We start from the raw sequence: 20,743 nt of genomic DNA, 5'->3' as shown, positions 1-20,743 counted from the left end.
CCGACCTCCGCATGAACCAGCTACATGATCTATATCAAGTTGGACAACAGAGACATTTCCCTGCTCCATGGGATATTACCCCATTCCAAACTACCATTCCTCCATTTCCCCCCAAAACTCTTCTTAAATCACAACCAAAGCTTCGTCTTGAAGCCAAACATGATGCCTTAAGCTGTATTGATAACTTAGTCACACAGAACAATCTTTCACAAATTATTTACGTTGATGGTTCTGTTCACCAGTCCACTGGTGCAGCTGGTAGTGCTGCTGTTGTCACACAGAGTGATGGCTCTCATAAAGAAATTGGAGCACGCATCAATAACTGGGCCTCTACCCTTCAAACAGAACTGTTTGCCATACTCCTTGCACTCAAATGTGTCCATGTATCTAAGGTTGACCCTTTAATTGTGTGTGGTTTTTATTTTGGGGGGTTGTGTGTGTGTGTGTGTGTGTGTGTGTGTGTGTGTTTGTGTGTGTGTGTTTTTTTTTTTGGGGGTGTGGGGGTGTGTGGGGGTGTGTGTTGGGGTGGGGTGGGGGTGTGGGGTGTTTTTGGGGGGGGGGTTTTGTGTGTGGGGGTGTGTGTGGGGGTGTGTATGTTTTGTGTTATTTTTTTTGGTGGTTTTGGGTTTTTGGGGGTTTTTGTATGCAAAAAGTAGTGGTGTTGATCCCCATTTTTAAAATCCCCAAAATTTTTTTTATAACTCATTACAAGGGCCAGGTGGATATCAGTGGTTCATTATTTGTAATTTGTTTTATGACTGTAACCAGTAGATGAATGATTCATTACCTCTTTAAATTGCCATGATTAGTGACCAGATCTACCCCAGGCACTTTTAACTAGTTCAGCTATCATAACTTTGGGGTCCAGTCCCGGGCCCATTATACCTTTTTAATCTTTAAACCCCCATGGCTGTCTGCCGAGGAGAGACAGGCACCTAGCAACATCTGTTGGGGCAATGGATGAATTCCCTACTATGTTTGTTAACTGCTCATTACTCTGTAATTTGTCTATGATTGTAATCATGTCATAACGTGTTTATCATTCATTACCTTTGAAACTTGTCATGATTGTGACCAGCTCTACCTGGAGCTCATTACCTTCGTAAATTCTCATGATTAATGTGTTTATGATTCATTACCTTTGCAATTATTCATGAGTGTGACCAGCTCTACCTGGAGCTCATTACCTTTGTAACTTGGTCATGATTATGACCAGATCTAGTTCATTACCTTTGTAACTTGCTCAGCTATCAAAACTTTGGAGTCCAGTCTCTGGACCAATTATGTACCTCTAATCTTTTGACTACCGCCCACAGGATGGGTATGGGGTGCATAATAAACATATTAAACTAACTAACTTACCCATCTTACCAAAGACTGGTCATAAGAAGCGAAGTGATTGCCCCCCATTCCTCCAGGCGCTATATAACCCATAAGGATTTAGCTCTCCCTCGTGAATAATAATCCAAGTTGATAGCTCTGTCTTTGTGGAACGAATTAATAACTCAATGAAAGGCTGCAGTATAGAGGATTTCGTTCTAGAAATTAACAGAGCAAATTAGTGAATTAGTCATTCAGAGCTCAATATTCAAAATCCATCTACTAGCCTTACCAGTGTAAGTGGCTTAGCTCTCAAAATTTTGGGGCTCAAGTCCTGACCCATCACTAGTCAACACTCATTTTCTGGCCATTGATATTACACTGATTTTAGGGGAAGTTTATGGTGTTAATTCCGAATATGCCGTCGATTTTGCTTGATTGGCTTTAACTTACAGATCGCATTAATCACATTGGTCTGTGACCAGGCCTCATAGTGGATCAGGGCCTGATCAACCAGGCTATAACTGTATTAATATTGATAGAATTACTGACAATATGTTAAGCAAAAGGACACAAATACAATTAATGTGACATTTTATTGTGACAACGTTTCGTTCTCCAGGAGCTTTATCAAACTCCAATAAAACGTCAAATTAGTTGCATTTGTGTCCTTTTATTTAACAGGCTGTTACTGTTGGCCGCACGTAAACCGACGTATGAACCACAGCTCAGCTGATCAGGTACTGACTTTAGGTGCCTTTCCAGAGCCTTTTTAAAGACAGCCAGGGGTCTATTAGTAATCCCCTTTATGTATGCTGGGAGGCAGTTGAACAGTCTTGGGTCCCTGACACTTATTGGTTCCTCAAATCTTGTCCCCCAGGATGCGACCCACACCAGTCGACTAACACACGGGTGCCTACTTGCATGCTAGGTGAACGGGACAACAGGTATAAGGAAACATGCCCAATGTTTGCACCCTTTCTGGGGATCAAACCACGGACACTCAGCGTGTGAAGCGAGGGCGTTGTGTACCAGGCCACGGGCCATCTCAGCGCAGGAACTGAAGCTACTACCAACTGAGGTACGGGTGGGCACGATCTAAATTGTTTTCGCTTTTCAGTCAGGTAATATTAGTTGTATAATTATACGACCCGAGGACCAGTCCTTCCGTTTCCTTCAATGTCTTGAATGTGCATGTTTTAGTTGTGCCACCTGAATGGTCAGTTTATAGCACAGGAGACAGGATTACAAAGGTCACTATGGGTCTTTATCAAACCCCACTAGTTATTTTATACATTACAATTACTTAGTATAGCAAATATACAAATACAGTATGGAATACAATCTCATTTTTTTTATCTGGTAACCACTAGGGAAAACAGTGATATCTGGGTTAACAGTCTCATCATTAAAATCATTCATCTTTTCTACGCAAAATGTGGATACACTCTCAAGCCCTCGGATATCTTTCCATTAGGGGTCAAGGATCCCAATGGAAATAAGTCACTTTGACTTTTTTGAGGTTATCCTGGGTCAATACACATATGCTTCTATGTATGATAATTTATGTAACTATTTATGTATACCTGTACCTGAATAAACTTACTTGCCATATTCTGTATTATTATCACAGGAGCGCTAAACCTGTAGGGATTATACAGTGCCTGTGCGGGGGTATGGTAGGCATTCAGGTTTAATTCAGGGAACTAGACCACAGATCGAATTCGCTAGATCAAGAGCCCCTCACCAGCGTCAAGGAACCTCCCTTGAAGGGCCATATCCTGTAGAGTTTGCATGGAGGTATCTCTGATAGGTTGGATGTTTGGACACTAAGTTACAATGTCGGTAACAACGTGCTAGTTCTTCCACCTGGTATACTTGGGAACTTCTAGATTTTGTTTCTATTTGTTAAAGGCCTCCTTTTCCCCTTTTTTTTAATGCCCACCTTTGGGCAATATTTCTTCCCCGTAACTGATTCTCTATCATCTATAAATGCTCTCAACTCATTGAGTATAAATTGTGGCATGCTTGCATCAGAAGCCAGAACACAAAATGGTTATAAATGACCATAATTTTTAAAGGGGTGCACCGGTAAGCCAGCGGAAGGCCTCGGCCAGATGACCAAAAGCTCCAAAGGCAGATCATCATCTTACTAAGACCCGCGCCAGGAAACATTTGTCCTGTTTCCTGACGAACCTTACCTAACCTAACCTATCGGAAGCCAGACATAGGTGTGCTAGGATTGTGGACAGTGAAGTCAGAGTGCACCTCCTGTGGATTCCATTTAACATTGGTCTTCAGATGTATGATAGATCTAATGAATTGGATAAGTTCTATGCTTTCAAAGAAGGATTAGATTACAATCTTGGCTTGTCAGCAGTTTGAGAACAATAATACAAAAAGAAGTTCAACTGAACTTTATTGATTTAAGATTGAGGGAGACTGACACCAGTCAGTCCATCTATCATTCTATCATGCAGAAGGAGCCACATGTCTATGGTGCGTCGAACAAAATAAGCCGACTCTTGGATGTCACTACCGCCCGGCTCCGGCTGGGTTGTAAATATCTTTGGGAGGTTAAATCACCACCTCCAGATGTAGACCAAATGAAACTTAAACATTGTTAGATGGTTTATTGTCAAACCTTGCGTCATTATGTACTGGAATGCAATAAAATAAATAAATTAAGAGACAACTCACTCAGAAATGTTCAAGATATATCAGAGTATTTTATCCACAGTGGTATATTACAAACCATTTTTGAAAAATATCCTGACTTTGCATTAATAACTCATTGCAATTGTGTCCAGGTGTAGATGTGCGAATGGTTCTTTACCTTTGTAATTTGTTCATCTATCAAATCTTTGCGGCCCAGTCCCTGGACCCATTATGTACATCGGTAATCTCTTTGACTGACGCCCACAGGAAGGGTATGAGGTGCATAATAAAGATATTAAACTGAAAAATAATAAATACACTGGGTAGCAGGGCACGATATTGTAGAAGCTGTCTATCTCCCTTACAAACCCAACAAAACCAATACTTTACTCCAACCTTGCCACCCAACAATAACAGTATCCGGTGATCACGATCACGATGTGCAGGGAATTTCTGAGCCAGCTTTCGTCGAGTGTAAAGGTTTCTCTCTCGCCAAAGTATCAGTGACAGATTTTCCCCCGTTCTTCCTGGGTCGTTTGTCCTCCTGTCATTGGCTCTATTTTCCGCCCTGCGGATAATTCTTTAACGGTTTTGGTGGAAAACTGGTTACTGAACTTATGTACGAGTGTGGGGCGTCTCGCTCTGCTGGGGCTTGGCAAGGGAAGTCCACCTGGTCTGATTGGGAGATCTAGCTTCTTCTATTTCCGAAGAACTGTTACTTTTCTTTCATTGCCCAGCTTTGGGCAAAGTATCTTCCTCGTACATCGGGTAGGCAGGCTCGATACGGCGTTAAGTATCAGTGGCCCTGATATACCCAACAATAACAGGTAGACTACTGCGCCACCTTCGTCGGGTGTGGATGTCTCTCTCTAGCCTGAGCATCAGTGGCAAATTTTGCTCATTCTCTCTGGGTGATTGTCCTCATCTTGTTTTGTCCGCCCGGCACGTTACATGAGGGGCACCTGTCATCGGCTTAATTTCAGCCAGCTCCTTTTTGTTGAGAAGCCGGTTACTGAAATCAGGTGTACTCACCTTATTGTCCATCTGTGCTGAGGATTGGCGAGGGACCCATCTGGTCAATTTGGGAACTTATAGTTTGTGTCTATTTACAAAGGGACTCCTGTTACCTTTTCTTTTATCACCCAGTTTGGGTAATATATCTTCGTACATCTGGAAGGAAATGTGTAGAATTTTTAACACATACTTCCTCTCAGTTTTTACACAGGAGGATACCAGCGATATTCCAGAAATGATAAATTATGTAGAACAGGACGATAATAAACTGTGCACGATTAGGGTCACAAGTGACATGGTGCTTAGGCAAATAGATAAATTAAAACCTAACAAATCCCCAGGCCCTGATGAACTGTATGCAAGGGTTCTAAAGGAATGTAAAGAGGAGCTTAGCAAACCTTTGGCTAATCTTTTCAACGCTGTATAGTCCTTGTGGCTTAGCACTTCTTTTTTTATTATAATAATAATAATAATCTTTTCAACATATCACTACAAACTGGCATGGTGCCAGATAAGTGGAAAATAGCAAATGTGATACCTATTTTCAAAGCAGGTGACAGGTCCTTAGCTTCGAACTATAGACCAATAAGCCTAACCTCCATAGTGGGAAAATTTATGGAGTCAATAATTGCCGAGGCAGTTTGTAGCCACCTTGAAAAGCATAAATTAATCAACGAATCTCAGCATGGTTTTACAAAGGGGCGTTCCTGCCTTACGAATTTATTAACTTTTTTCATTAAGGTATTTGAGGAGGTAGATCATGGTAATGAATATGATATTGTGTATATGGACTTCAGTAAGGCTTTTGACAGGGTCCCACATCAGAGACTATTGAGGAAAATTAAGGCACGTGGAATAGGAGGAGAAATTTTTTCCTGGATAGAGGCATGGTTGACAAATAGGCAGCAGATAGTTTGCATAAATGGGGAGAAATCAGAGTGGGGAAGTTTCACGAGCGGTGTTCCACAGGGGTCAGTGTTGGGCCCCCTGCTGTTCACAATCTACATAAACGACATAGATGAGGGCATAAAGAGCGACATCAGCAAGTTTGCCGATGACACCAAAGTAGGCCATCGAATTCATTCTGACGAGGACATTAGAGCACTCCAGGAAGATTTGAATAGACTGATGCAGTGGTCGGAGAAGTGGCAGATGCAGTTTAATATAGACAAATGCAAAGTTCTAAATGTTGGACAGGACAATAACCATGCCACATATAAACTAAATAATGTAGATCTTAATATTACGGATTGCGAAAAAGATTTAGGAGTTCTGGTTAGCAGTAATCTGAAATCAGGACAACAGTGCATAAGTGTTGGCAATAAAGATAATAGAATCCTTGGCTTCATATCAAGAAGCATAAATAATAGGAGTCCTCAGGTTGTTCTTCAACTCTATACATCCTTGGTTAGGCCTCATTTAGATTATGCTGCACAGTTTTGGTCACCGTATTACAGAATGGATATAAATGCTCTGGAAAATGTACAAAGGAGGATGACAAAGTTGATCCCATGTATCAGAAACCTTCCCTATGAGGATAGACTAAAAGCCCTGAATCTGCACTCTCTAGAAAGACGTAGAATTAGGGGGGATATGATTGAGGTGTATAAATGGAAGACAGGAATAAATAAAGGGGATGTAAATAGTGTGCTGAAAATATCTAGCCTAGACAGGACTTGCAGCAATGGTTTTAAGTTGGAAAAATTCAGATTCAGGAAGGATATAGAAAAGTACTGGTTTGGTAATAGAGTTGTGGATGAGTGGAACAAACTCCCAAGTATAGTGATAGAGGCCAGAACGTTGTGTAGCTTTAAAAAAAGGTTGGATAAATACATGAGTGGATGTGGGTGGGTGTGAGTTGGACCTGATAGCTTGTGCTACCAGGTCGGTTGCCGTGTTCCTCCCTTAAGTCAATGTGACCTGACCTGACTGGGTTGGGTGCATTGGCTTAAGCCGGTAGGAGACTTGGACCTGCCTCGCATGGGCCAGTAGGTCTGCTGCAGTGTTCCTTCGTTCTTATGTTCTTATACGTCTTTAGCAGTCAGTGGCACTTAATAATCCAACAAGAAGGTTCATTACGGTTTTATCTACAACTAAGTTAGGTTAGTAAGACTAATAATAAGCTTTATTTCTACATGTACAAGATATACAGACCTAACTGACAGAGCATAAATTAAGTCAGTTTTGTCCCAGGATGTGACCCATACCAGTCGACTAACACCCAGGTACCTATTTTACTGATGGTGAACAGGGACAGTAGGTGTCTTAAAGGAAACACGTCCTAATGTTTCCGCCCATACTGGGGATCGAACCACGGACCTCAGTGTGAGAGCTGAGTGTGCTAGCAATCGAGCTACGGGACAATTAAAATTTATCTACTTACAGGCACAGATAAGTGCGGTTACACAAATTTAATTGACTAAAATGATGATACGTAGTAACATATGTAAATTACCTACAATAATCCCCCCCAAAAAGGCAGACGAAGTGACTTGTTGCCATTGGGGTCCTTGTAATAATTTATTATCTTTAAAGCCTAGCATTATGGGGTTGATATGTAAAAAGTTTTGAATAAGTATTGTACAAATTTTTATTTTGGGACACTATTAGTCTGACATTTTTGAGTTAACCTAGATAATTTACACATGTTACTATGTATGATAATTATACTTATGTATACCTGTGCCTAAATAAACTCATTTTATTTAAATAGTGCATCACACTGATGGCTGAGGATATAAGTTTGGTTAAGTTATTTTAGGGTAGTTGAATTTCATTAGGTTTTATTACATTTTTTACTATTTGTACAAGAAAATACTGTGCTATCTTAACCACAAAACCAACAGTATTTTACAATTCATACAATAATTAATGACAAAATTGGCTGGGTAACAGTTGTAACTATTATCTTAGGTTCTTATGAGGGAGATAACCTGCACTGTAAAATACAGCAAACCAGCCTGTTCTCATATGATGTGTATTTTCCTTCATTTCTTAACATACAATGTATTGTATGTGGTTATCAGGTTAACATTACCTCAGTATAAAATCCTGTTTTTTTTTTTTTTTTGTGGCTAAATGGCATATAAACATATTTTTTTAACCTAGCTTAGCTAAACTGCAGTGACTGAATTAAGAGAAATGAACTAAATTTAAAATTAATTAATCTATCTCATTGTCACAAGGACCAAGAGCAAAATGGGCAGGAAGGTGTGAAGGGTTTTTGGATATTTATGAACTTACTGTGTGTTTGTAATCTGTTTAAGATCCAGTGTCAGCTTTTCTATCTTTTATATATTTTATTAAATAAAATTTTTATTATTTTCATTTTTGCTATTAGTACTACTGCTGCTAGTACTAGTACTATTAGTGCTACTACTGCTAGTACTAGTACTATTAGTGCTGCTACTTACTACTTGTAGTAAATAAAATTATTAGTACTACTAGTAGTACTACTGGTACTACTGGTACTACTACTAGTACTACTAGTACTACTACTACTACTAGTACTACCAGTACTACCAGTACTACTACTAGTACAGTACTACTAGTACTACTACTACTAGTACAGTACTACTACTAGTAGTACTACTAGTAGTACTACTACTACTACTAGCTTCATTGCTACCACACTCAGCTCACACACTAAGGTCTAGAGTTCGAATCTCCTCCAGTACAGCTGGAAAACATTAGGGACGTGTTCCCATAAGCCACTTGCTGTCCCTGTTCACCCATCAGTAAAATGGGTACCTGGGTGTCAGTTGACATTTGTGGGTCACATTCTGGGACAAAACTGACATAATTTGCCTGAAATGCTCTGCATAACAAGTGGTTTTCTATATAATAGTACATATGTCAATGATGTCGGCTAGGACTGTATATCTTGCGCATGTACTTGTAATAAATAAAATTATTATTATTATTATTATTAATACAAATACAGTGGTACCTTGAGTTTCAAACAGTTATGTAAGTGTATTTTTGTAAGTGCTTTTGTAAGTGTATTTTTGGGGGTCTGAAACAGACTAACCTAATTTTCATTATTCCATATGGGAACAAATTCTTTGGGTATTGGCACTCAAACAGCCTTCTGGAACCAATTAAGTTTGTTACTCGAGGTACCATTGTACTATTATTAACCCTTTCAGGGTCGAGAGGCCCTCTCCTAAACTTGTTTTCAGGGTCGAAAATTTTTTGGAAAAAAAAATTATTTTTTCTTATGAAATGACACCAAAAGTATGAAATTTGATGGAACACTTACGGAATTATGCTCTCGCCAAGTTAGCAGTCTCGCCGATGTTTACGCATCGGCGATTTCACCCAATTTGAGCCCTATTTTCGGCCAATTCCTGTGTACTAGTCGACAAAAATCTTGGTTAAAATAAAAGTAGAAAATAATACAGGTAATTAACACTGATTGGATAGTTGAAATTGGTAAATGGGAGGTTTCTTGTACTCATTTGATAGAAAAAATGGAGTTCTAGCGAAATAATCGCTAGAACTCCATTTTTTCTATCGAATGAGTACAAGAAACCACCCATTTACCAATTTCAACTACCCAATCAGTGTTAATTACCTGTACATATTATTTTCTACTTTTATTTTAACCAAGAATCTGTACCCATTTGACTGTACTGCAGAGAGGCTTAGTATATTGCTTGAACATATAATTACAATACTTAATTTTTTACTTTTGCATATAAATTAATCAGATATTTAGAGCAGTTAATAAATAAATTGAAATAGGTAAGAGATGCTGTTACGGCAATATGCTGAAGCATGCTCGGTATATTTGGTCCAAGCTATTTGGTCGTTACCTGTGGGTGACTAATACTGTCAGCTCTGGAGGGCTGTTAGCCATAGGGGATGGCATACAGCAACAGATAGAACATGTGCAAGGCATCAGCATCACTCCTGGATATGACTGGGGGCGAACAGGAAGACTCTTTCTTGTGGGCCTTAGTCTAGGCCCTCCACATCATATATTTTACCTCTGGTTAGACAAGGTACGTATTATATTCCAAATGTTTCATATTTAATCTCCTTTCTTTGTAAAACTTTATACTTAGTTGTAAGTGACATTATTTGATAATTTAAAATATTTTTTTTTACATATCTGAACAAGAATAAATAGCTCTGGCAATAAATACAAGAATAAATAGCTCTGGCGATAATCACAGATTGCCAATTTATACATAAAACATATATCATGTATCAGTAAATTATCTCTGTGCATTAAGGATGAAAAACAGTGATATGATTTTTCTTACAATTGCTATACAGTACTGTATTGTAGTGACCAAAGAATAAAAAAATTATGTAGACAAAATAATTTTGATTGTATACCACATAAAATATTAGACATAAGATGTTGCAGAAGGATAGGTTAGACACTAAAAGTTTTCATGAAGTTCTTTTGTACATTATTAGCTGTTTAATCTTAGCTTATGAATCTTAATAACCTTTAAAACTTGTACTGTAGCATAATCTTTCATTACATAACAAGGTGTATACTTCCTTTCAGGTTTTACCAAAAAGGAATCCCAAAGTAATTTTTAAAAAGATCATGGCAGATCAATTCCTAGCAGCACCATTCTTTGCTGTGAACTTTTTCATAGGAGCTGGTCTTTTAGAAGGAAAGTCACTTAGTGGATCATGGCAAGAATTCAAGGCTAAATTCCCAACAGTATATGCTGTAAGTTATGTTACTTTATTTTGTCATATTGTTTATAATTATTCCTAATGAAGATTTAATTTAAAGCTTATAGCAGCTCTGTTAGCTGCTTATGAGATAACTTATTAGTTATAAAAGGGGTCTGTGAGATTTTTTTTGCACAGGTATTTAGAAATTTTAATTTAGTTAATGCTGAAATTTATTGTCAAGATAATTGGAATAAATAGTTAAGCAAACTATATTAACTGTTTTTGCATTTTGATGAAATGCAAAATCAGTAGCTGGGCTAATGTGGTACATTAAAAGATGAACTGATTAAAGAAGCTGGGAAAAAGGAATATTTCAGAAACTGCACTCTAATTAATGGCTGCACATTCAAACATAGCTGCCTACTTTAACATTCCAGGTCCCCATTAGAAGCCCATAGGAAATTGTTGAAAGTGCCTCTAACCAATAGGGAAACTCATGACGAGATGGGATGTGAAGCTATGTAGCTCTAGTCTTAGGAGTGGGTGGTTCCCAGTTGCTCATAAGCTGGAATTATGACTGTTTTGGCTCACTTTCAAAAGTTAATTTAAAACTAAGAAAGGTGCAGCAAAAGTCATAAGAGTAAACCATACCCTGGCCAGGATTGAACCCGCGGTCAGAGAGTCTCAAAACTCCAGCCCGTCGCGTTAGCCACTAGACCAGCTAGCCACAATCGTGTCATTACGATTTCGTGAGTCATAAGAGTAAAAAGCTTTAGAAAGGACCAGTCTATATCATACTGTACTAGAAGCACAAATACAAATTTTTATTTCTTTGTGGTGCAAAAATAATGAAGTTTACATGTAATAAAACATTGGTAGGCACAAAAGAAAGCCACTAGTATGCAATGCATTTCAGGCAAACTAATTACACATCCAAATACAGTACATGTAGGATATCAAAAAGGTATTTAATTTTTATGTGATGCCCATGGGTTCTGTCGTAGTTCTCAAGAGTCATAAATTCTGGATGAGCACTGTATTACAGTTGAACTTTCTGAAAATGTAGTTTGAACAGTAGAATGTGTGAATGGTTTATTTATTTAGTAAGTTGAAAGATTTGAATATGGATGGTTTGTGCTGTTTGTTGATCCCTATGCCCAGATACCATGTTTGCTGTAAAATATTGATATATAAATATAGTACAGTGGACCCCTGGTTAACGATATTTTTTCACTCCAGAAGTATGTTCAGGTGCCAGTACTGACCGAATTTGTTCCCATAAGAAATATTTTGAAGTAGATTAGTCCATTTCAGACCCCAAGACATACACGTACAAACGCACTTACATAAATACACTTACATAATTGGTCACATTCGGAGGTAATCGTTATGCGGGGGTCCACTGTATAAGGTAAGTAGTGTAGAGCAGGGTATACAATACTAAAGCTTTGAAATTACTGTATATTGAATTTTGATGTGTTACACAGTACTGAATATTGAATTTTGATGTGTTACCCAGGTGTAGATAAGTGTGGTATAGGGTAAGCAGTGTACAAAAGGAAATACAGAATTGTGACTTTCTATATTTCACAATATTAAATGTCTGAAAGTACAGTAGGACCCCATACCTGCAGGTCCAATTTCTATGGTTTCAGTTATCCACAATTCACTATTGCCCAAGAATAACCCTTGTTTTTGCTTAATAATGGCCCCAAAGTGCAAAAAGTAGTGATGGAGGCAGCTCTTCAAAGCCTAAAAGAAGCTGTGAAATGCTTCCCATTAGTGAAAAAGTGCTAATTCTCGACTTATTGTGCATAATTTATCAATTAAACTTTATCAAAGGTATTTATGTAAATGAAAAACAACTTACATATTGGGTTCGCTACTATCCGCAGTTTCGGGTATCCACGGTAGATCTTGGAACATATCCCCTGCAGATACAGGGGTCCTACTATACACTAGGAGTTTCTCACTACTGTGTTTTATATACTGCCATGACACTGCTTTTGGGGGATTCTGCAGAGAAGTTACAGAGGTTGGTTGATGAGTTTGGTAGGGTATGTAAAAGAAGGAAATTGAAACTGAATGTAGGAAAGAGTAAGGTGATGAGGATAACAAAAAAAATTAGGTAACGGAAGATTGGCTATCAGATTGGAGGGAGAGAGTATGGAGGAGGTGAATGTGTTCAGATATTTGGGAGTGGCTGTGTGAGCAGATGGGTCTATGAAGGATGAGGTGAATCATAGAATTAACGAGGGGTAAAAGGTGAGTGATGCACTGAAGAGTCTGTGGAGACAAAGAACTTTGTCCATGGAAGCAAAGAGGGGAATGTATGAGAGTATAGTTATACCAACACTTCTATGGGTGAAGCATGGGTTGTGAATGTTGCAACAAGGAGAAGGCTGGAGGCAGTGGAGATGTCATGTCTGAGTGCAATGTGTGGTGTGAATATAATGCAGAGAATCCGTAGTTTGGAGATTAGGAGGAGGTGTGGGATTACCAAAACTATTATGCAGAGGGCTGAGGAGGGGTTATTGAGATGGTTTGGATATGTAGAAAGGATGGAACAAAATAGAATAACTTCGAGAGTGTATAGATCTGTAATGGAGGGAAGGCAGGGTTGGGGTTGGCCTAGGAAAGGTTGGAGGGTGGGGGTAAAAGAAGTTTTGTATGTGAGGGGCTTGGACTTCCAGCAAGCATACATGAATGTGTTAGATAGGAGCAAATGGAGACAAATGGTTTTTAGGACTTGACGTGCTGTTGGAGTGTAAGCAAGGTAATATTTATGGAGGGATTCGGGGAAATTGGCAGGCTGGACCTGATTCATGGAGATGGGAAGTACAGTGCCGGCACTCTGAAGGAGGGGTGTTAATGTTGCAGTTTTATAACTGTAGTGTAAGCATACCCCAGGCAAGACAGTGATGGAGTGAGTGATGATGAAAGTTTTTCTTTTTCAGGCCACCCTACCTTGGTGGGAAACAGCCGATGTGCTAATAAAAAAAACAATGCGTTCATCCATGGGCAATCGTTTATCATTGATGAGTTTTAGGTTCGTCTCATTTTCTAACACCTTCAGAAAATTGCTAGCCCATTCAACTCACACACTAAGGCCCAAGGGTTAGTCCCTGGTACAGTTGGAAACATGAGGATATGTTTCCTTAAGACATCTGCTGTCAATATTCACCTATCAGTAAAACAGGTACCTGGGTATTAATCGACTGGTGTGGGTTGCATCCTTGAACAAAATTGACCTAATTTTCCCAAAATGCTCTGCACAACAAGGGAAAGATAAACACATTAGCAGTATAATGTGATCCTTTCTTGACAATAAAGGATCACGTTATACTGCTTATGTGTACTTTTCCACTGTGTTGGTATTTTATACCATTTATTTCCATACAGGAATTTGACTGAAAGTTGAACTGTTTGCTAGTTAATTTGCTCTCAAGTGTATTATCTGTTTTTTCCTAATGGCTTTTACCATTAGTTTTACAAAGCTTTTCTGTGAGACAGGCCAGTAGTTCAGGGAATACTTGCTACCACCCTTATTTTTTGATATTGTCACAGTTTGTCATATTTTTCATGTCTGCCAGTTTCTCTCTTGTAGTGAAATTCCAAAGTACTCTCATGTTTGCATTTGCAATTTCCCAGAATTTGAGTATTATAAATGAATGTTGTACTGTACTTCAGATATTTAATATAGCAGAATCTAAGTACAATAATTTTTTTTTCAGTTTGACTGGTTAATATGGCCACCTACCCAGACACTCAATTTTTACTTTGTTCCTGCAATGTACAGAGTGTTGTATATTAATGTGATAACAGTTGTATGGGATGTTTTCTTGTCCTATATGAAACACAAGGTAGGTGACTAAGTTTTTTGCATAAAAATACTTCTGCAAGAATAAAGATCTTTTGGTGCTTTTTATCTGTTAGGCATATTGTATATGTTAATCTCATTATTTTAGGTTTAAACCTTATGACAATTCCAAATTTTTTTCTGATACTGATACCATCAAAATAGCACATGGTATAGGAGGAAGTATTCCCTCATGAATTGAGGCATGACTGACAAATAGGCAGCAGTTTATATTAATGGATTGAAATAGGAATGGGGACTAGTCACATTTGGTATTCCACAAGGATCACTGTCACATAAATCTGTTTTGAACTCGGCTCCCTCAAATAAGCCGTGTTAAATTTTGGCCAAGATATGAGTGAATGGGTCTATGCAGTGAATGTGCATAGTTTAAAAAGTCTTGCCCCATACAGTGCTTGATGGGAAAAGCAAATCTCTGACCTTGTGTTTGGTTTAAAATAATGACAGAAGACTTACTAGCAAAATAAGATAGAAATTGGTGTGAATTGAGCACCAGAATTGGCTTAAGATAGAACTCAAAGTCAGAAAAATTGCAAGTCTCAACACTGTCAGCCCTCTTAATTTTGGGGGCTGCAACAGTGCAAAGGTTAATTTAAATAATGATAATATTTACTACAGTTATTATTATGAGAAATTTATCTCATTTTTATGACATTAATGAAGTGTTAGACATGGAGCCCTTTCTATTTTTTTTTCAGGATCAAGTGGCACAGAAGAATACAATCAAACATGATAGAGAATGAAAGAAAATGCTTTTTGAATGCCAGCATATAATACTATAGTCAATCAATCAAGTGTTGGGTTTAAAACTAACATTAAACTTAATTAAAAATTCTGTTTAAACATTCAGTTAATGAAACAGTTAAGAATGAAGATACCATGGCTTCAGTGTGTTGACAGTAAACACCATTAATCTCCTGATATAGGCTGCAAGATTGTTTCAGCAGAACCAAGGATGAGTTGTAATATGTTACTTTGTATCCTTATCATTGCTAAGTATTTGTTATGATGAAACATTCCATTGTTATTACTGTTCTGTAAAAATTATATCTGCTGAATATAGAGATGCATAGGAAAGCACGTACCATTATTATTTGGTGTGCGGAAAAGTTCATTTCTCACACTTAGTTGCAAATAATTGCCCAAAAGAATAATGTCTATTATACTTTCCAACCTTGGTGTGCAATCAGTAAATTGGAAAATAATGACTTGTAACAATACCCAATCCAAATTGGGTGATCAGCAGCAGCAGCAGCACTTGAAATAAATGACACAGTAGTAAGTAGCCTATTTGAGGGTATATGGTAATTGTGTGTGCCTCATCTTTCCTTGAACTTAATTGGCAACTTATAAAGCAAACATTTTGTACTGCACTCAACAAAATTATTTTTATAAGCATCAACACTGTTATTCCATATCCAATTTTCATTATATAGAAGGGTCTTACCTGATGTAAATGGAAAAATATTGTAGAAAATTAAGGCTAAATATGCTAACTCTGACACCTAACCTTTAATAAAATTGTATCATTAATTTACAGGGAAGCTCCAAACCCATATGGTTACTACAGTGGCTGAGGAATGGGAGACTTTTAGGATTGATATAGGGAAGGGGAGGGTAGTCCTATTCCTTTGAATTAATTCACCTTCTTTGAAGGGACAGAAATTGTGAGTTAGTCTGTTAAGATTTTATTTAACAAAATTTATATAGGTTTTGATTTATATTGATTTTTTTTCAATATATAGGATGCAGTACTTTATTATTTTAGAGAAAATTTTGCATGTTTTTCAAATGCAGCAAGAAAAAGATTAGGTACCAAAAATCATTAATTGATTTTTAATGACAAACAAATCTAACCCCAGCAGAATATATACTTGTATATATTTTATAAATGGTAGAATATGGTTTTGGTTATACAGTATATTTAAGAACAGAAATTTTCACATCTTATAAATTCTGTACTGTACTGTATTCTTTATGTAAATTTTTATAATAAACAAGAAAAATTATTATTTCTCTCTACACTAACCACTTATTTCAGATTTGCTTAGTGATTATCTGTAATACAGTTACTAGGGTATTGTGTGATGGTGTGGAGGGTAAATACAAGTATGAAAGGACCCCTGATTCTGGATTACTGTAATGCAACTTATCCTAAGAACATAGCATCCTACCCTCTCCCCCTCCTTTAAGTAAGTTATGTAAAGAATATTTTTTTTCTTTAAATTTTGCTGCAGGGTTTTAAGAAAGGGGACATTCTGTTATTCCTTGTTTTCCCACCAACTGCATTGCTGAAGTGGTCTACAAAACCAAAAGAGGATTTAACCATCAGGTGAACCTTCTGATGACACATTGGGTGGTACATCCAGTGGCTGTCTGGTTGCAAGAATATTACTGAGGTCACTTGTTGCAGATCCAAGGTTGGTGAATGAAGGTGTGTAACTTTCAGCATTCTTGCCAATTCGCCCTCACTCATTGCTAGCCGAATTTTGCTAGCGACTCAGTCTAAATGAGTATTTTTTAAGCCTTGCTCTGTTAATTCTGAGTAAGGCATCCTGGGACTGTGTCATAAGAAAGCTGGCACTACTTGTCGCAGTGGTGTGGATAATAATAATGACGTAATAAAATTAAATGCTAAACCCTGCACAGACATGATTCATGGTAGCAGCCCAGAGCCAGACTTAGCTGGACAACCTGTTGTTGCTGGCCCTGATTCTGTCCTTACAAGTATGAAAGGAGAAAGTCATAGTTTGGGTTATAAATCAAGTTGATATTCATTTTTATTATTATTATTATTATCATACCGGCCGATTCCCACCAAGGCAGGGTGGCCCGAAAAAGAAAAACTTTCACCATCATTCACTCCATCACTGTCTTGCCAGAAGGGTGCTTTACACTACAGTTTTTAAACTGCAACATTAACACCCCTCCTTCAGAGTGCAGGCACTGTACTTCCCATCTCCAGGACTCAAGTCCGGCCTGCCGGTTTCCCTGAATCCCTTCATAAATGTTACTTTGCTCACACTCCAACAGCACGTCAAGTATTAAAAACCATTTGTCTCCATTCACTCCTATCAAACACGCTCACGCATGCCTGCTGGAAGTCCAAGCCCCTCGCACACAAAACCTCCTTTACCCCCTCCCTCCAACCCTTCCTAGGCCGACCCCTACCCCGCCTTCCTTCCACTACAGACTGATACACTCTTGAAGTCATTCTGTTTCGCTCCATTCTCTCTACATGTCCGAACCACCTCAACAACCCTTCCTCAGCCCTCTGGACAACAGTTTTGGTAATCCCGCACCTCCTCCTAACTTCCAAACTACGAATTCTCTGCATTATATTCACACCACACATTGCCCTCAGACATGACATCTCCACTGCCTCCAGCCTTCTCCTCGCTGCAACATTCATCACCCACGCTTCACACCCATATAAGAGCGTTGGTAAAACTATACTCTCATACATTCCCCTCTTTGCCTCCAAGGACAAAGTTCTTTGTCTCCACAGACTCCTAAGTGCACCACTCACTCTTTTTCCCTCATCAATTCTATGATTCACCTCATCTTTCATAGACCCATCCGCTGACACGTCCACTCCCAAATATCTGAATACGTTCACCTCCTCCATACTCTCTCCCTCCAATCTGATATTCAATCTTTCATCACCTAATCTTTTTGTTATCCTCATAACCTTACTCTTTCCTGTATTCACCTTTAATTTTCTTCTTTTGCACACCCTACCAAATTCATCCACCAATCTCTGCAACTTCTCTTCAGAATCTCCCAAGAGCACAGTGTCATCGGCAAAGAGCAGCTGTGACAACTCCCACTTTGTGTGTGATTCTTTATCTTTTAACTCCACGCCTCTTGCCAAGACCCTCGCATTTACTTCTCTTACAACCCCATCTATAAATATATTAAACAACCACGGTGACATCACACATCCTTGTCTAAGGCCTACTTTTACTGGGAAAAAATTTCCCTCTTTCCTACATACTCTAACTTGAGCCTCACTATCCTCGTAAAAACTCTTCACTGCTTTCAGTAACCTACCTCCTACACCATACACTTGCAACATCTGCCACATTGCCCACCTATCCACCCTGTCATACGCCTTTTCCAAATCCATAAATGCCACAAAGACCTCTTTAGCCTTATCTAAATACTGTTCACTTATATGTTTCACTGTAAACACCTGGTCCACACACCCCCTACCTTTCCTAAAGCCTCCTTGTTCATCTGCTATCCTATTCTCCGTCTTACTCTTAATTCTTTCAATTATAACTCTACCATACACTTTACCAGGTACACTCAACAGACTTATCCCCCTATAATTTTTGCACTCTCTTTTATCCCCTTTGCCTTTATACAAAGGAACTATGCATGCTCTCTGCCAATCCCTAGGTACCTTACCCTCTTCCATACATTTATTAAATAATTGCACCAACCACTCCAAAACTATATCCCCACCTGCTTTTAACATTTCTACCTTTATCCCATCAATCCCGGCTGCCTTACCCCCTTTCATTTTACCTACTGCCTCACGAACTTCCCCCACACTCACAACTGGCTCTTCCTCACTCCTACAAGATGTTATTCCTCCTTGCCCTATACACGAAATCACAGCTTCCCTATCTTCATCAACATTTAACAATTCCTCAAAATATTCCTTCCATCTTCCCAATACCTCTACCTCTCCATTTAATAACTCTCCTCTCCTATTTTTAACTGACAAATCCATTTGTTCTCTAGGCTTTCTTAACTTGTTAATCTCACTCCAAAACTTTTTCTTATTTTCAACAAAATTTGTTGATAACATCTCACCCACTCTCTCATTTGCTCTCTTTTTACATTGCTTCACCACTCTCTTAACTTCTCTCTTTTTCTCCATATACTCTTCCCTCCTTGCATCACTTCTACTTTGTAAAAACTTCTCATATGCTAACTTTTTCTCCCTTACTACTCTCTTTACATCATCATTCCACCAATCGCTCCTCTTCCCTCCTGCACCCACTTTCCTGTAACCACAAACTTCTGCTGAACACTCTAACACTACATTTTTAAACCTACCCCATACCTCTTCGACCCCATTGCCTATGCTCTCATTAGCCCATCTATCCTCCAATAGCTGTTTATATCTTACCCTAACTGCCTCCTCTTTTAGTTTATAAACCTTCACCTCTCTCTTCCCTGATGCTTCTATTCTCCTTGTATCCCATCTACCTTTTACTCTCAGTGTAGCTACAACTAGAAAGTGATCTGATATATCTGTGGCCCCTCTATAAACATGTACATCCTGAAGTCTACTCAACAGTCTTTTATCTACCAATACATAATCCAACAAACTACTGTCATTTCGCCCTACATCATATCGTGTATACTTATTTATCCTCTTTTTCTTAAAATATGTATTACCTATAACTAAACCCCTTTCTATACAAAGTTCAATCAAAGGGCTCCCATTATCATTTACACCTGGCACCCCAAACTTACCTACCACACCCTCTCTAAAAGTTTCTCCTACTTTAGCATTCAAGTCCCCTACCACAATTACTCTCTCACTTGGTTCAAAGGCTCCTATACATTCACTTAACATCTCCCAAAATCTCTCTCTCTCCTCTGCATTCCTCTCTTCTCCAGGTGCATACACGCTTATTATGACCCACTTCTCGCATCCAACCTTTACTTTAATCCACATAATTCTTGAATTTACACATTCATATTCTCTTTTCTCCTTCCATAACTGATCATTTAACATTACTGCTACCCCTTCCTTTGCTCTAACTCTCTCAGATACTCCAGATTTAATCCCATTTATTTCCCCCCACTGAAACTCTCCTACCCCCTTCAGCTTTGTTTCGCTTAGGGCCAGGACATCCAACTTCTTTTCATTCATAACATCAGCAATCATCTGTTTCTTGTCATCCGCACTACATCCACGCACATTTAAGCAACCCAGTTTTATAAAGTTTTTCTTCTTCTCTTTTTTAGTAATTGTATACAGGAGAAGGGGTTACTAGCCCATTGCTCCCGGCATTTTAGTCGCCTCATACGACACGCATGGCTTACGGAGGAAAGATTCTTTTCCACTTCCCCATGGACAATAGAAGAAATAAAAAAGAACAAGAGCTATTTAGAAAAAGGAGAAAAACCTAGATGTATGTATATATATATATATGCATGTGCGTGTCTGTGAAGTGTGACCAAAGTGTAAGTAGGAGTAGCAAG

At 38.5% G+C, this 20,743-nt stretch overlaps 1 protein-coding gene across 9 annotated transcripts; it reads left to right on the top strand.

The window, feature by feature from the left end:
- Positions 1-4,368: 4,368 nt before the first annotated feature.
- Positions 4,369-16,537, top strand: LOC128703571 (mpv17-like protein 2). Of its 9 annotated transcripts, XM_053798257.2 has the most exons (6): positions 4,808-4,889; positions 7,031-7,094; positions 9,739-9,998; positions 10,517-10,687; positions 14,370-14,498; positions 15,214-16,537. In XM_053798257.2, exons 3-6 carry the CDS (start codon positions 9,762-9,764, stop codon positions 15,256-15,258), a joined length of 582 nt encoding a protein of 193 aa, XP_053654232.1. In that variant the 5' UTR covers positions 4,808-4,889; positions 7,031-7,094; positions 9,739-9,761; the 3' UTR covers positions 15,259-16,537. The 9 variants fall into 9 exon arrangements, with proteins under 9 accessions (XP_053654235.1, XP_053654230.1, XP_053654231.1 ...); XM_053798260.2 differs by lacking the exons at positions 4,808-4,889; positions 7,031-7,094 and adding an exon at positions 4,369-4,458; XM_053798255.2 differs by lacking the exons at positions 4,808-4,889; positions 7,031-7,094 and adding an exon at positions 4,385-4,458 and having other exon boundaries at positions 9,713-9,998.
- The last annotated feature ends 4,206 nt before the right edge of the window (positions 16,538-20,743 follow it).

This window comes from Cherax quadricarinatus, chromosome 76 (genome assembly GCF_038502225.1).
Source record: "Cherax quadricarinatus isolate ZL_2023a chromosome 76, ASM3850222v1, whole genome shotgun sequence".
Lineage (NCBI taxonomy): Eukaryota > Metazoa > Arthropoda > Malacostraca > Decapoda > Parastacidae > Cherax > Cherax quadricarinatus.
The sequence above is the reverse complement of the archived record's forward strand: the minus strand, read 5'-3'. Positions and strand labels throughout refer to the sequence as shown.